Source organism: Oncorhynchus clarkii, chromosome 18, assembly GCF_045791955.1.
Source record: "Oncorhynchus clarkii lewisi isolate Uvic-CL-2024 chromosome 18, UVic_Ocla_1.0, whole genome shotgun sequence".
NCBI lineage: Eukaryota > Metazoa > Chordata > Actinopteri > Salmoniformes > Salmonidae > Oncorhynchus > Oncorhynchus clarkii.
This window is the reverse complement of record NC_092164.1, coordinates 4,105,236-4,122,004: the sequence shown is the minus strand read 5'-3', so window position 1 is coordinate 4,122,004 and position 16,769 is coordinate 4,105,236. Positions and strand designations below refer to the sequence as shown.

At 46.9% G+C, this 16,769-nt stretch overlaps 1 protein-coding gene across 1 annotated transcript in view; it reads left to right on the top strand.

The window, feature by feature from the left end:
• The first annotated feature begins 229 nt into the window (after window positions 1–229).
• The window catches only part of LOC139372886 (transmembrane protein 255B-like), a 36,941-nt gene continuing 20,401 nt past the window's right edge, over window positions 230–16,769 (top strand). The window contains exons 1-5 of the mRNA XM_071112742.1: window positions 230–715; window positions 1,421–1,563; window positions 2,943–3,005; window positions 11,208–11,297; window positions 16,581–16,661. Coding sequence (XP_070968843.1) covers window positions 652–715; window positions 1,421–1,563; window positions 2,943–3,005; window positions 11,208–11,297; window positions 16,581–16,661 — 441 coding nt within the window. The 5' untranslated portion in view covers window positions 230–651. The remainder of the gene's footprint in view (window positions 716–1,420; window positions 1,564–2,942; window positions 3,006–11,207; window positions 11,298–16,580; window positions 16,662–16,769) is intronic.

The window sequence follows — 16,769 nt, the reverse complement described above, 5'->3', positions numbered from 1 at the left end:
CGTGATTAAACACCAGACACTTTCAGTGTCACTGCCAAATAAATAATTAACCGGAATCTACCATATTCCACGAACGATTCAGCACTGATTAAATACATAAATTATGTACGGTACCTCTAAGCCATCGTCATCAACGGCTCTGGCGATTGTGAGAAAGAGGCAGGAATATTTCTTTGTCCTGTGGCTGCAGCGCATCTTTCGTAACAGGCCGTCGGTTGAAGAGGGTGTCCGGTTATCGAAGTTGGCAGAGAGAGGATCTTCTAACTAACCCAACCGTCAGACGGTGTTGGGTGACAAAAACATTACTGAGAAAACTTGGGAGACTTATTTTATTACACGTGATTCGACACTTCTTCATTGGAGTTATTATTGATCTCCATCTGTCCGTCCCGCGCGACAGGTGATGTGACGGATTCCTAGTTTGGCGCGTAGAGGAGACCGTCACCTGGCAGGGCGCGCTGGGGAGGAAGGGCGCTGTAAAACAGAGGCGGAGAGGATTGCCTCTTGCAGGATACTATAGAGACGAAGAGGAGTGTTTCGTCCATTCGCCTGTGGATTTATGCTGTTTTTAGGCTACCCAATAACCAACTTTGGGATAGGCTACTAGGCCGTTTGTTATTCTAGTACCCTGAAGACTTTAATTACGGCAGAATGCAGCAGCCAACGGCACAACAACCACCACCACAAACAACAACAGATGTCCTGGACCCCACAGGTAAAGTCATGATTCAATTACCCAATGTTTCTGACCACCGCATCTGCCTTATCTCATGTAAATAATGAATTGATCCAGTAATGCTGACACCCACAGCTTATAGCCTCCAATAGATGATCAAGTATTTAACTTGCTCTGCATCATCAGCAGAAGGTTTACAGCAGGGAGAATTGCACACAGTGTGAAATGGAAAGTGCAGATAGAGATACTGTCTGTCTGGATGTCTGTCTGTCTGGATGGCTATGTGTTGGTGTTGCTGTCCTGAGTCAAACCTAGTTAGGTTTGTTTGAGCCTTTCTGTCTCTAATGTATGACTCTATGTGGACAAGAAGGATGAGGGTCTATTGACAAATTCAGTGTGTGTTTGTCTACATCATAAGCATGGAGTTGATTATGGTATTTCTCATCATCTCTTTTTCTCCTCTCTCTGTCTCTGTCTCTGTCTCTCTGTCTGTCTCTCTCTCTCTCTCTCTCTTTCTCTCTCTCTCTCTCTCTCTCTCTTTCTCTCTCTCTCTGTCTCGCTGTCTCTCTGTCTCTCTCTCTCTCTCTCTCTCTCTCTCTCTCTGTCTCTGTCTCTGTCTCGCTGTCTCTCTGTCTCTCTCCCTCGCTCTCTGTCTCTCTCGCGGTCCATCTCCCTATCTCTCACTCTGTGTCTCTGTCTCTGTCTCTCTATCTCTCTGTCTCTCTGTCTCTCCCCTCCCTCCAGCTCAGTATAGGAAGCGTCGGAGGACAGCGTTATGGGTGACCATCTCCCTGTTGTCTCTGTCTGTGGTGGTTCTGGTGGTGGGACTGGTCTCTGCCACCCGTACCGGGAACGTGGCTGTCGCTGGATACTACCCTGGCATCACCGTGAGTCACTGGCAGCATCCAAAACGGCACCCTATTTCCTATGCAGGGCCCACTCTGGTCAAAAGATGTGCACAGTTATCACCATAACAACAGACTGAACTCTCTCCTCTAGCACAACAGTTATCACCATAACAGCAGACTGAACTCTCTCCTCTAGCACCACAGTTATCACCATAACAACTGACTGAACTCTCTCCTCTGGCACCACAGTTATCACCATAACAACTGACTGAACTCTTTCCTCTAGCACAACAGTTATCACCATAACAGCAGACTGAACTCTCTCCTCTAGCACCACAGTTATCACCATAACAGCAGACTGAACTCTCTCCTCTAGCACCACAGTTATCACCATAACAACTGACTGAACTCTCTCCTCTAGCACCACAGTTATCACCATAACAACTGACTGAACGCTCTCCTCTAGCACCACAGTTATCACCATAACAACTGACTGAACTCTTTCCTCTAGCACCACAGTTATCACCATAGCAACAGACTGAACTCTCTCCTTTAGCACCACAGTTATCACCATAACAACTGACTGAACACTCTCCTCTATCACCACAGTTATCACCATAACAACTGACTGAACTCTCTCCTCTAGCACAACAGTTATCACCATAACAACAGACTGAACTCTCTCCTCTAGCACAACAGCTATCACCATAACAGCAGACTGAACTCTCTCCTCTAGCACCACAGTTATCACCATAACAACTGACTGAACTCTCTCCTCTGGCACCACAGTTATCACCATAACAGCAGACTGAACTCTCTCCTCTAGCACCACAGTTATCACCATAACAACTGACTGAACTCTCTTATCTAGCACAACAGTTATCACCATAACAACTGACTGAACGCTCTCCTCTAGCACAACAGTTATCACCATAACAACTGACTGAACGCTCTCCTCTAGCACAACCGTTATCACCATAACAACAGACTGAACTCTCTCCTTTAGCACCACAGTTATCACCATAACAACAGACTGAACTCTCTCCTCTAGCACCACAGTTATCACCATAACACAGACTGAACTCTCTCCTCTAGCACCACAGTTATCACCAGAACAACAGACTGAACTCTCTCCTCTAGCACAACAGTTATCACCATAACAGCAGACTGAACTCTCTCCTCTAGCACCACAGTTATCACCATAACAACTGACTGAACTCTCTCCTCTAGCACCACATTTATCACCATAACAACAGACTGAACTCTCTCCTCTAGCACAACAGTTATCACCATAACAACAGACTGAACTCTCTCCTCTAGCACAACAGTTATCACCATAACAACTGACTGAACTCTCTCCTCGAGTGGAAAGTCAACAATCTCTGTAAATAAAGTGCCCTCTTTCTCTCTTTCTCCAGCTGAGTTTCGGAGCGTTCTTAGGGATTGTTGGAATTAATTTGCTAGAGAATCGAAGACCCATGGTGAGTCTTTAACCCTTACCCCTAACCCTTACACCTAACCCTTACCCCTAACCTGACGTTAACCCTTACCCCTGACCCTTACCACTAACCCTTACCCCCAACCCTTACCCCTAACCTTTACACCTAACCCTTACCCCTAACCTTTACACCTAACCCTTACCCCTAACCTGACGTTAACCCTTACCCCTAATCCTTACCCCTAACCTTTACCCCTAACCCTAACCTGACGTTAACCATTACCCCTGACCCTTACCACTAACCCTTACCCCTAACCCTTACCCCTAACCCTTACCCCTAACCTGACGTTAACCCTTACCCCTAATCCTTACCCCTAACCTTTACCCCTAACCCTAACCTGACGTTAACCATTACCCCTGACCCTTACCACTAACCTTTACACCTAACCCTTACCCCTAACCCTAACCTGACGTTAACCCTAACCCCTGACCCTTACCACTAACCCTTACCCCTAACCCTTACCCCTAACCCTAACCTGACGTTAACCATTACCCCTGACCCTGACCCTTACCACTAACCTTTACACCTAACCCTTACCCCTAACCCTAACCTGACGTTAACCCTAACCCCTGACCCTTACCCCTAACCTTTACCCCTAATCCTTACCCCTAACCCTAACCTGAAGTTAACCCTTACCCCTGACCCTTAACCCTAAGATGACGATAACCCTGAACCTTTACCACTAACCTGACATAAACCTAATCCCTAACCCTTACCCCTAACCCTTACCCCTAACCTGACATTAACCCTAACCCCTAATCCCTTACCCCTAATCCCTTACCCCTAACCCTTACCCCTAACCTGACATTAACCCTAACCCCTAATCCCTTACCCCTAATCCCTTACCCCTAACCCTTACCCCTAACCTGACATTAACCATAACCCCTAATCCCTTACCCCTAACTCCTAACCTCTAACCCTTACCTCTAACCCTTACCCCTAACCTGACATTAACCATAACCTCTAATCCCTTACCCCTAACTCCTAACCTCTAACCCTTACCCCTTACCCTTACCCCTAACCTGATATTAACCCTAACCCCTAATCCCTTACCCCTAACTCCTAACCCTTACCCCTAACCCTTACCCCTAACCTGACGTTACCCCTAACCCTTACCCCTAACCTGATATTAACCCTAACCCCTAACCTGACGTTAACCCTAACCCCTAACCCTTACCCCTAACCTGACATTAACCATAACCCCTAATCCCTTACCCCTAACTCCTAACCTCTAACCCTTACCTCTAACCCTTACCCCTAACCTGACATTAACCATAACCCCTAATCCCTTACCCCTAACTCCTAAACTCTAACCCTTACCCCTTACCCTTACCCCTAACCTGATATTAACCCTAACCCCTAACCTGACGTTAACCCTAACCCCTAACCCTTACCCCTAACCTGATATTAACCCTAACCCTTACCCCTAACCTGACATTAACCCTAACCCCTAACCCTTATCCCTAACCTGACATTAACCCTAACCCCTAACCCTTACCCCTAACCTGACATTAACCCTAATCCCTAATCCCTTACCCCTAACTCCTAACCCTTACCCCTAACCCTTACCCCTAACCTGACGTTACCCCTAACCCTTACCCCTAACCTGATATTAACCCTAACCCCTAACCTGACGTTAACCCTAACCCCTAACCCTTACCCCTAACCTGATATTAACCCTAACCCTTACCCCTAACCTGACATTAACCCTAACCCCTAACCCTTACCCCTAACCTGACATTAACCCTAATCCCTAACCCCAACCCCTAATCCCTTACCCCTAACTCCTAACCTCTAACCCTTACCTCTAACCCTTACCCCTAACCTGACATTAACCATAACCCCTAATCCCTTACCCCTAACTCCTAACCTCTAACCCTTACCCCTTACCCTTACCCCTAACCTGATATTAACCCTAACCCCTAACCTGACGTTAACCCTAACCCCTAACCCTTACCCCTAACCTGATATTAACCCTAACCCTTACCCCTAACCTGACATTAACCCTAACCCCTAACCCTTATCCCTAACCTGACATTAACCCTAACCCCTAACCCTTACCCCTAACCTGACATTAACCCTAATCCCTAATCCCTTACCCCTAACTCCTAACCCTTACCCCTAACCCTTACCCCTAACCTGACGTTACCCCTAACCCTTACCCCTAACCTGATATTAACCCTAACCCCTAACCTGACGTTAACCCTAACCCCTAACCCTTACCCCTAACCTGATATTAACCCTAACCCTTACCCCTAACCTGACATTAACCCTAACCCCTAACCCTTACCCCTAACCTGACATTAACCCTAATCCCTAACCCCTACCCCTTACCCCTAACCTGATATTAACCCTAACCCTTACCCCTAACCTGACATTAACCCTAACCCCTAACCCTTACCCCTAACCCTTACCCCTAACCTGATATTAACCCTAACCCCTAACCTACATTAACCCTAACCCCTAACCCTTACTCCTAACCCTTACCCCTAACCTGACATTAACCCTAACCCCTAACCCTTACTCCTAACCCTTACCCCTAACCTGATATTAACCCTAACCCTTACCCCTAACCTGACATTAACCCTAACCCCTAACCCTTACCCCTAACCCTTACCCCTAACCCTAACCCCTAACCTGACATTAACCCTAACCCCTAACCCTTACCCCTAACCTGACATTAACCCTAACCCCTAACCCTTACCCCTACCCCTAACCTGATATTAACCCTAACCCTTACCCCTAACCTGACATTAACCCTAACCCCTAACCCTTACCCCTACCCCTAACCTGATATTAACCCTAACCCTTACCCCTAACCTGACATTAACCCTAACCCCTAACCCTTACCCCTAACCCTTACCCCTAACCCTTACCCCTAACCCTAACCCCTAACCTGACATTAACCCTAACCCCTAACCCTTACCCCTAACCTGACATTAACCCTAACCCCTAACCCTTACCCCTACCCCTAACCTGATATTAACCCTAACCCTTACCCCTAACCTGACATTAACCCTAACCCCTAACCCTTACCCCTACCCCTAACCTGATATTAACCCTAACCCTTACCCCTAACCTGACATTAACCCTAACCCCTAACCCCTAACCCTTACCCCTTACTCTAACTCTAACCTGATTCCCATGTCTACCCCTTTGGCATTTGTAAACATGAAGGCACAGAACAGTAGGTAACAATATGGGGATGTCATGACCTTGCCTTTCTATTGATGGGGCATCAAATCAACAATACACAGGTTATGTTACCGACGTTATGAGTTTAGAAAAGAGTTTATAGCAGAGGGCCATTTCTGAGCCTTCGGCAAATTAGATTACTGTTCTACTGTAATGTTCTTGGTCAATGCACCTGATTGGATGTGTGGTCAGGGAAGGGAATGTGATTGGCTTAGAGCTCGGGTGAGAACACGGGTAATTGTGTTAGTATTGGATGAAGCATTAGGACGACAGGAACCTCTCCGAAAGGGACACAGTGTGCCATGGAGGCACCGCTCGGCCCCCTGGGTATCAGTGACTGTACCTGGATCTTTCTAGGTTAGTCATTTATTTAACAGGTCTGGTGTCATGTATCTGGTTGGATCACATGTCTTCCTCTACAACTCACTGTATACTGGATCCATTGTAGGTTACAGAGGAACTGTATACTGGATCCATTGTAGGTTACACAGGAACTGTATACTGGATCCATTGTAGGTTACACAGGAACTGTATACTGGATCCATTGTAGGTTACACAGGAACTGTATACTGGATCCATTGTAGGTTACAGAGGAACTGTAATACTGGATCCATTGTAGGTTACACGGGAACTGTAATACTGGATCCATTGTAGGTTACACGGGAACTGTAATACTGGATCCATTGTAGGTTACAGAGGAACTGTATACTGGATCCATTGTAGGTTACAGAGGAACTGTAATACTGGATCCATTGTAGGTTACACGGGAACTGTAATACTGGATCCATTGTAGGTTACAGAGGAACTGTATACTGGATCCATTGTAGGTTACAGAGGAACTGTAATGCTGGATCCATTGTAGGTTACACAGGAACTGTATACTGGATCCATTGTAGGTTACAAAGGAACTGTAATACTGGATCTATTGTAGGTTACACAGGAACTGTATACTGGATCCAAAGCTACCTTTTCTTTTCACTGGTGACTGTCAGCAGGTGTAGAGGCCAGCTTGACGTTACCTCAGAATGCATACTACTGGGCTTATAGTTGCTCTGCACAAGAGGTGCCACTGTGCCAACCCCTCACACACCCTCAACTGTCACTCCTCCCCCCTGCCTCCCCTCCTCCCCCCTGCCCAGCATGGCTCCCTGTCCCCAGCTTCCAGCCTTAAAATGTAATGACAACATAGCTGCTGGCTGGCACACTCACTGAGCTGCAGTGTCCATAACTAAGAACCTCTCCCTCTCTCACTCTCTCTCTCTCTCTCTCTCTCTCTCTCTCTCTCTCTCTCTCTCTCTCTTTCTCCTTCTCCCCCTCTCTCTCTCTCTCTCTTTCTCTCACTCTCTCTCTCTCTCTCTCTCTCTCTCTCTCTCTCTCTCTCTCTCTCTCAATCTCTCCCTCTCTCTCTCTCTCTCTCTCTCTCTCTCTCTCTCTCTCTCTCTCTCTATCTCTCTCACATACACATCTATGTTAGTATCAGTAGTAAAGTGATAGCAGATTGGGATGATCAGGTTGGCTCATTAAAGAGCAACAAGCCGTATCACCCTGCAGTTTCAACACCACAGACCAGAGTCAGGTGACACTGTGTCACTTCCTGGAACTCAGAGACCTGTGACATCTAACCTCTAACTGAAAGGAAGTGCCTGTTTGGAGGGTTGTGATTGAAGGAACTCTACTCTGTTACCTGAACAAGAACAACAGTTAGTTTCAATAGAACTGGTCGTTGGTGTTGTCAGGCCTGGATCCTCTGACACTAGGGGAAGTTAAGAGGTCTGTTTCAGAGACTGTTGTCCTCCCGGTAGTTTGAGGGTGTATTTCATACTGTGTGTGTCGTCCTCCCGGTAACCTTGTGGCCCGGGCGGTGGCCAGTTAAGGGTCGTATTTTACCCAGAGGGCCGTGGTGTGTCCAGCAGCTGATAATCATGGTGGCCGCCTCTGGCCGTTGATTACTGTCCGCTCCGCAGTGGTCCTCTCCACCTTCAGATGGTCATTAGGAGCTGTTACCTAACATTGTAGATCCTCTCTCTCTCTATCTGTCGTTGTATCTCTCTCTCTCTATCTGTCGTTGTATCTCTCTCTCTCTATCTGTCGTTGTATCTCATTCTCTCTTTATGTCTATCTTTGTCTCCTTCGTTCATCTGCCCCCCTTTCTCTGTCTGTCTTTATCTCTCTCTGTTTCTCTCTCTCTATCTCCCTCTCCCTCTCCCTCTGTCCCTCTCCCTCTCCCTATCTCTCTCTCTCTCTCTCTCGACAGTGTGTGAGGGAGTGGGTTTTTACGAGCTGGCAGCTGGTGCTTTAGGTAAAGTGAACTAATGCTGTTGTCAGGGCCCATTGTCATCTCCTGCTACACACTGTTCTGTGCCGGGCAGGGACCTCTCCTTCTGCAGCCCATAAAACAGCAGTCATTTAAACTGCTAATGAACTACACTGGACCGAGGAGAGGAGGGGAGAGCAGCGAGAGGAGAGGAGAAGGGAGGAGAGGAGAGAGGAGAGGAGGAGAAGATGAATGGAGAATAGAGGCAGAGACCAGGGAGGAGAGGAAAGAAGGGGAGAAGAGAGGAGGAGAGATGGGAGAGGAGAGGAGGAGAGATGTGTTAAGAGGAGAGGAGATGTGTTAAGAGAGGAGAGGAGAGGAGGAGAGATGTGTTAAGAGAGGGGGAGAGATGGGTTAAGAGAGGAGTGGAGAGGAGGAGAGATGGGATAAGAGAGGAGGGGAGAGGAGGAGAGATGGGTTAAGAGAGGAGGGGAGAGGAGGAGAGATGTGATAAGAGGAGAGGAGATGTGTTAAGAGAGGGGGAGAGATGGGATAAGAGAGGAGGGGAGAGGAGGAGAGATGGGTTAAGAGAGGAGGGGAGAGGAGGAGAGATGTGATAAGAGGAGAGGAGATGTGTTAAGAGAGGGGGAGAGATGGGATAAGAGAGGAGGGGAGAGGAGGAGAGATGGGTTAAGAGAGGAGGGGAGAGGAGGAGAGATGTGATAAGAGGAGAGGAGGGAGGAGAGATGGGTTAAGAGAGAAGGGGAGAGGAGGAGAGATGTGATAAGAGGAGAGGAGATGTGTTAAGAGAGGAGGAGATGTGTTAAGAGGAGAGGAGATGTGTTAAGAGGAGAGGAGATGTGTTAAGAGAGGAGGAGATGTGTTAAGAGGAGAGGAGATGTGTTAAGAGGAGAGGAGATGTGTTAAGAGGGGAGGAGTTAAAAGAGGGGGAGAGATGGGTTAAGAGAGGAGGGGAGAGGAGGAGAGATGGGATATGAGAGGAGATGTGTTAAGAGAGGGGGAGAGATGGGTTAAGAGAGGAGGGGAGAGGAGGAGAGATGGGATATGAGAGGAGATGAGATGTGTTAAGAGAGGAGGAGATGTGTTAAAAGAGGGGGAGAGATGGGTTAAGAGAGGAGGGGAGAGGAGGAGAAATGGGATATGAGAGGAGATGTGTTAAGAGAGGGGGAGAGATGGGTTAAGAGAGGAGAGGAGAGGAGGAGAGATGGGATATGAGAGGAGATGTGTTAAGAGAGGGGGAGAGATGGGTTAAGAGAGGAGAGGAGAGGAGGAGAGATGGGATATGAGAGGAGATGAGATGTGTTAAGAGAGGGGGAGAGATGGGTTAAGAGAGGAGGGGAGAGGAGGAGAAATGGGATATGAGAGGAGATGAGATGTGTTAAGAGAGGGGGAGAGATGGGTTAAGAGAGGAGGGGAGAGGAGGAGAGATGGGTTAAGATAGGGGGAGAGATGGGTTAAGAGAGGAGGGGAGAGGAGGAGAGATGGGATAAGAGAGGAGTAGAGATGGGTTAAGAGAGGAGGGGAGAGGAGTAAAGGACTTTGTGTGTATTGAGGCTTCTGTTGGATTCAGATGTTCACCTTGTGTAAAAAGAGAGTCTTGAGGAACATGTGTATCTCCATTGATAGAGAGTGTCACGACAGGGAGGGATGAAAGCTGGGCCAGGGCAGTAAGGAGGTACAGGACAGTAAGGAGGCAGGGCAGTAAGGAGGTACAGGACAGTAAGGAGGCAGGGCAGTAAAGAGGGCAGTAAGGACCCATCTGTGATCGGGTCTGCTGGGGTTGGATGGGCAGTGTGTGTGTGTGTGTGTGTGTGTGTGTGTGTGTGTGTGTGTGTGTGTGTGTGTGTGTGTGTGTGTGTGTGTGTGTGTGTGTGTGTGTGTGTGTGTGTGTGTGTGTGTGTGTGTGTGTGTGTGTGTGTGTGTGTAAAACGTGCTCTCACACACACTCCATCATGGTGACTCAGTGAGCTGAAGAATTAAAATGACCACCAGTCATGTTCACATGAACAGGCCTTGATTAGAAAACCCTCATTTCCAACTGACTGGGTTTATAACATGAATGGTTTTCTCCCTGTCAATGGAATGAGGCTGTATTGATTTAACTGAGTTTAGGATGTGTCTTCATAGGATGTGTGTGTTTGTCAGAGTATGTGAGTTTGTGAACATGTTTGTGTGTGTGTGTGTGTGCATGTGTGTGTGTGAGAAAAGATTGTGAAAAGGTGTGTGTGCTTGTGTGTGTGTGGGTGCGTGTGTGCGTGCGTGCGTGGATGAGTATGTGACGTGTGTGTGTGTGAGAGAGAGACAGTCTGTGTTAAGGTGTGTGTGTTGGTGAATCAGATTGGGGGAATGAGATTGACCTTCCCTGTGTAGAAGGGTCGTCCCTTTGGCCCTCTCTGATTGGAGGACACTAAACAACCCATAAAGTACCTCTGCCTGACGAGGCAGGAAGCAGAGAGCTGTACATTTCCTTTAGTACCCCAGTCCTCATCCAGGCAACACAATCATCTGAGGCAAGGACACTTACTGGGACACTGGCTGTGTTTGTGTATCGGGGTGTGTTATGTGCATTACACTTACTAATTCTACTTCTCTCCTTCTCTCCCTCTCCTCCTCTCCTTAACCTCCTCGCTTCTCCTCCTTACCTCCTCTTCTTCCTCTCTTCCTCTCCTTCTCCCCCTCCTCCTTCTTCTCCTCTCCCTCTCTTCCTCCTGCAGCTCATGGCAGCCATCATCTTCATCAGTATGGGAGTCATCGCTTCCTTCTTCTGTGCCATCGTGGACGGAATCATTGCAGCTGAGTTCATAGTCAGTACACACACACACACACACACACACACACCACACACACACACACGCACACGCACACTCACACTCACACTCACACTCACACACATGCACACTCACACTCACACTCACGCACACGCACACGCACACACACACACACACACACACACCCCCCTTCTGCTCAGGCTGACTCCGGCAATGAAACGTTGTAGAAACAATCAGATGGAACTCTGGTCTCTGGTCTCCGTGGCGAACTGTCCTCGTCACCGCTCTGTCGTTATTCACATGGCAACAGTCAAATCAGACCAATCTATCTGAGCACTCGCTCTGCCCGGCATTGTGGGTGCTCTGGTCTGACAGCCTGTGACGACAGCCCAGTTAAGACCGATTGAACATCCCATAATAACACTAACATCCCTTCACTCTGAGACAAGACAAGCTACAGAATTCTAGGTTGCCTCCCAAACAGCCCCCTTTACCCTAGATAGTGCACTACTTTTAACACAGCCTTAAAGTGGAACTGACAGTGTTTAACTAATTTGCAGATGTGATACAAACAGACACTCAATCAATCAATCAAATGTATTTATAAAGCCCTTCTTACATCAGCTAATGTCCCAAAGGGCTGTACAGAAGCCCAGCCTAAAACCCCAAACAGCAAGCAATGTAGATGCACAAAGACATTGTTCCTCTGAATATCGCCACATGAAACCGAATCTCATCGGGATGCAGTTGTTTACATTTCACGTCTGTATTACTGTGGATTATTGACGCTGGTGAAGAAACCTCTCGTTTCCTTTTAAGGTAGGAATGGCACAAGTAACTCTGCTGTAGCTACAGGATACTATGTATATATACTGTATACTACTAGGATACTATGTATATATACTGTATACTACTAGGATACAATGTATACTGTATACTACTAGGATACTATGTATACTGTATACTACTAGGATATAATGTATACTGTATACTACTAGGATACTATGTATACTGTATACTACTAGTATACTATGTATATATACTGTGTCATCAGACCGTCCGAAAGACAGGACCAGACTGAGAAAAGTGCTGTGAGATGAAGGAACAGATAACAGACAGCTCTAGGAAGAGTCTTGGCGGTTCCAAACTGCTTCCATTTAAGAATGATGGAGGCCACTGTGTTCTTCGGGACCTTCATTGCTGCAGACACTTTTTGGTACCCTTCCCGAGATCTGTGCCTCAATACAATCCTGTCTCGGAGCTCTACGAACAATTCCTTCGACCTCATGGCTTGGTTTTTGGTTTTTGCTCTGACATGCACTGTCAACTGTGGGACTTATAGACAGGTGTGTGCCTTTCCAAATCATGTCCAATCAATTGAATTTACCACAGGTGGACTCCAATCAAGTTGTAGAAACATCTCAAGGATGATCAATGGAAACAGGATGCACCTGAGCTCAATTTCGAGTCTCATAGCAAAGGGTCTGAATACTTATGTAAAAAGGGCTTTATAAATACATTTGATTGATTGATTTATGTAAACAAGCCATTTGCCACAAGGGCCTGCCAGGGCCTCCCGAGTGGTGCAGTGGTCTAAGGCACTGCATCACAGTGCTAGCTGTGCCACTAGAGATCCTGGTTCGATTCCAGGCAACCGGCCGCGACCGGGAGACTCATTTTTTATTTTATTTTTTATTTTTATTTTTTTTATTTCAGCTTTATTTAACCAGGTAGGCAGGCTAGTTGAGAACACCTTTATTTAACCAGGTAGGCTAGTTGAGAACACCTTTATTTAACCAGGTAGGCTAGTTGAGAACACCTTTATTTAACCAGGTAGGCTAGTTGAGAACACCTTTATTAAACCAGGTAGGCTAGTTGAGAACACCTTTATTTAACCAGGTAGGCTAGTTGGGAACACCTTTATTTAACCAGGTAGGCTAGTTGAGAACACCTTTATTAAACCAGGTAGGCTAGTTGAGAACACCTTTATTTAACCAGGTAGGCTAGTTGGGAACACCTTTATTTAACCAGGTAGGCTAGTTGAGAACACCTTTATTTAACCAGGTAGGCTAGTTGAGAACAAGTTCTCATTTGCAACTGCGACCTGGCCAAGATAAGGCATAGCAGTGTGAACAGACAACACAGAGTTACACATGGAGTAAACAATTAACAAGTCAATAACACAGTAGAAAAAAGGGGAGTCTATATACATTGTGTGCAAAAGGCATGAGAAGGTAGGCAAATAATTACAATTATGCAGATTAACACTGGAGTGATAAATGATCAGATGGTTATGTACAGGTAGAGATATTGGTGTGCAAAAGAGCAGAAAAATAAATAAATAAAAACAGTATGGGGATGAGGTAGGTGAAAATGGGTGGGCTATTTACCAATAGACTATGTACAGCTGCAGCGATCGGTTAGCTGCTCAGATAGCAGATGTTTGAAGTTGGTGAGGGAGATAAAATTCTCCAACTTCAGCGATTTTTGCAATTCGTTCCAGTCACAGGCAGCAGAGAACTGGAACGAAAGGCGGCCAAATGAGGTGTTGGCTTTAGGGATGATCAGTGAGATACACCTGCTGGAGCGCGTGCTACGGATGGGTGTTGCCATCGTAACCAGTGAACTGAGATAAGGCGGAGCTTTACCTAGCATGGACTTGTAGATGACCTGGAGCCAGTGGGTCTGGCGACGAATATGTAGCGAGGGCCAGCCGACTAGAGCATACAAGTCGCAGTGGTGGGTGGTATAAGGTGCTTTAGTGACAAAACGGATGGCACTGTGATAAACTGCATCCAGTTTGCTGAGTAGAGTGTTGGAAGCAATTTTGTAGACATCGCCGAAGTCGAGGATCGGTAGGATAGTCAGTTTTACTAGGGTAAGTTTGGCGGCGTGAGTGAAGGAGGCTTTGTTGCGGAATAGAAAGCCGACTCTTGATTTGATTTTCGATTGGAGATGTTTGATATGGGTCTGGAAGGAGAGTTTAGAGTCTAGCCAGACACCTAGGTACTTATAGATGTCCACATATTCAAGGTCGGAACCATCCAGGGTGGTGATGCTGGTCAGGCGTGCGGGTGCAGGCAGCGAACGGTTGAAAAGCATGCATTTGGTTTTACTAGCGTTTAAGAGCAGTTTAAGAGCATGGGGCGGCGCACAATTGGCCCAGCGTCGTCCGGGTTAGGGGAGGGTTTAGCCCAGTGTCGTCCGGGTTAGGAGAGGGTTTGGCCCAGCGTCGTCCGGGTTAGGCGAGGGTTTGGCCCAGCGTCGTCCGGGTTAGGGGAGGGTTTGGCCCAGCGTCGTCCGGGTTAGGGGAGGGTTTGGCCCAGCGTCGTCCGGGTTAGGGGAGGGTTTGGCCCAGCATCGTCCGGGTTAGGGGAGGGTTTGGCCGGCAGGGATGTCCTTGACCCATCACTTGCGGGTTAAGTTGTCATTGTGTCAAGAAGCAGTGCGGCTTGGTTGGGTTGTGTTTTGGAGGACGCACGGCTCTTGACCTTCGCCTCTCCCGAGTCCGTACGGGAGTTGCAGCGATGAGACCACGAAATTGGGGAGAATTGTTAAAAACAAAGGACCTGTCATCATTCACTATGAACTGGACTGTGTGTTTACAGGCAGTAGGACCTGTCATCATTCACTATGAACTGGACTGTGTGTTTACAGGCAGTAGGACCTGTCATCATTCACTTTGAACTGGACTGTGTGTTTACAGGCAGTAGGACCTGTCATCATTCACTATGAACTGGACTGTGTGTTTACAGGCAGTAGGACCTGTCATCATTCACTATGAACTGGACTGTGTGTTTACAGGCAGTAGGACCTGTCATCATTCACTTTGAACTGGACTGTGTGTTTACAGGCAGTAGGACCTGCCATCATTCACTATGAACTGGACTGTGTGTTTACAGGCAGTAGGACCTGTCATCATTCACTTTGAACTGGATTGTGTGTTTACAGGCAGTAAGACCAGCTCCGCTTCAGATCATTAGAACGCATTCGCAAAAAGCCACAAAATACACCTTAAATACCTTCAGGAAGTATTCAGACCCCTTGACTTTTTCCACATTTTGTTACGTTACAGCCTTATTCTAAAATGGATTAAATAAAAACAATTCCTCGTCAATTTACACACAATACCCCATAATGACATCACAATACCCCATAATGACATCACAATACCCCATAATGACATCACAATACCCCATAATGACATCACAATACCCCATAATGACATCACAATACCCCATAATGACAAAGCGAAACATGTTTTTTAGATTTTTTGGGGGGAAAATGTATTGAAAATAAAAAACAGATGCCTGATTTACATCAGCCAATGACACAAATTGCTATCAAGAAACCCAGCCTAAATCCCCAAACAGCAAGCAATGCAGGTGTAGAAGCACGGTGGCTAGGAAAAAACTCCCTAGAAAGGCAGGAACCTTGGAAGCAACCTAGAGTGGAACCAGGCTCTGAGGGGTGGTCAGTCCTCTTCTGGCTGTGCCAGGTGGAGATTATAACAGTACATGGCCAAGATGTTCAAATGTTCATAGATGACCAGCAGGGTCAAGGTCACAGTGGTTGTAGAGGGTGCAACAGGTCAGCACCTCAGGGGTAAATGTAATTTGGCTTTTCATATCTGATCATTCAGAGTTAGAGACAGCAGGTGCGGTAGAGAGAGAGAGTCGAAAACAGCAGGTCTGGGACAGGTAGCACGTCCGGCGAACAGGTCAGGGTTCCATAGCCGCAGGCAGAACAGTTGAAACTGGAGCAGCAGCACGACCAGGTGGACTGTGGACAGCAAGGAGTCATCAGGCCAGGTAGTCCTGAGGCATGGTCCTAGGGCTTAGGTCCTCAGAGAGAAAAGAAAGAGAATTAGAGAGAGCATACTTAAATTCACACAGGATACCGGATAAGACAGGAGAAATACTCCAGATATAACAGACAGATCCTAGCCCCCGACACAGAAACTATATGACTACTGTAGCTCTGATTGGCTATAGCACACCGACCAGTCTGCGTAGACTCCGGTCTGTTATTAGGTTTTATGTCCTGCAGTGTCTATTAATTGTCCAAACACACAGCCATGTTCCCACTATATATTGCTATAGAATGTTCACATATGCCTTACTCTACGTAATTCCTAAACATTCTAAGAATTTATGAAAATGTCAAAATGTCAAAACGTCAAAAATATCTAATGGCTCGCTTGTCAGATAATGATTCATATTCTTCCTGGGGGTGTATGTATGAACACATTTTAATAAGATTTCATGTTGTTAAAATGCTGTCAGTTTCAACTTGAATCTCCTCTCTGTTTCCTCTCAGGACAGGAGGCCGCTGCTGGAGGACAGGTGTGAGTTCTACGCCAGTGGATCAGGGTACGCCTACGACAACTATTATACTGAGGTGAATCAGAGCACACACACACACACACACACACACTACACACACACACACACACTACACACACACACACACACACACACACACACACACCACACACACACACACACA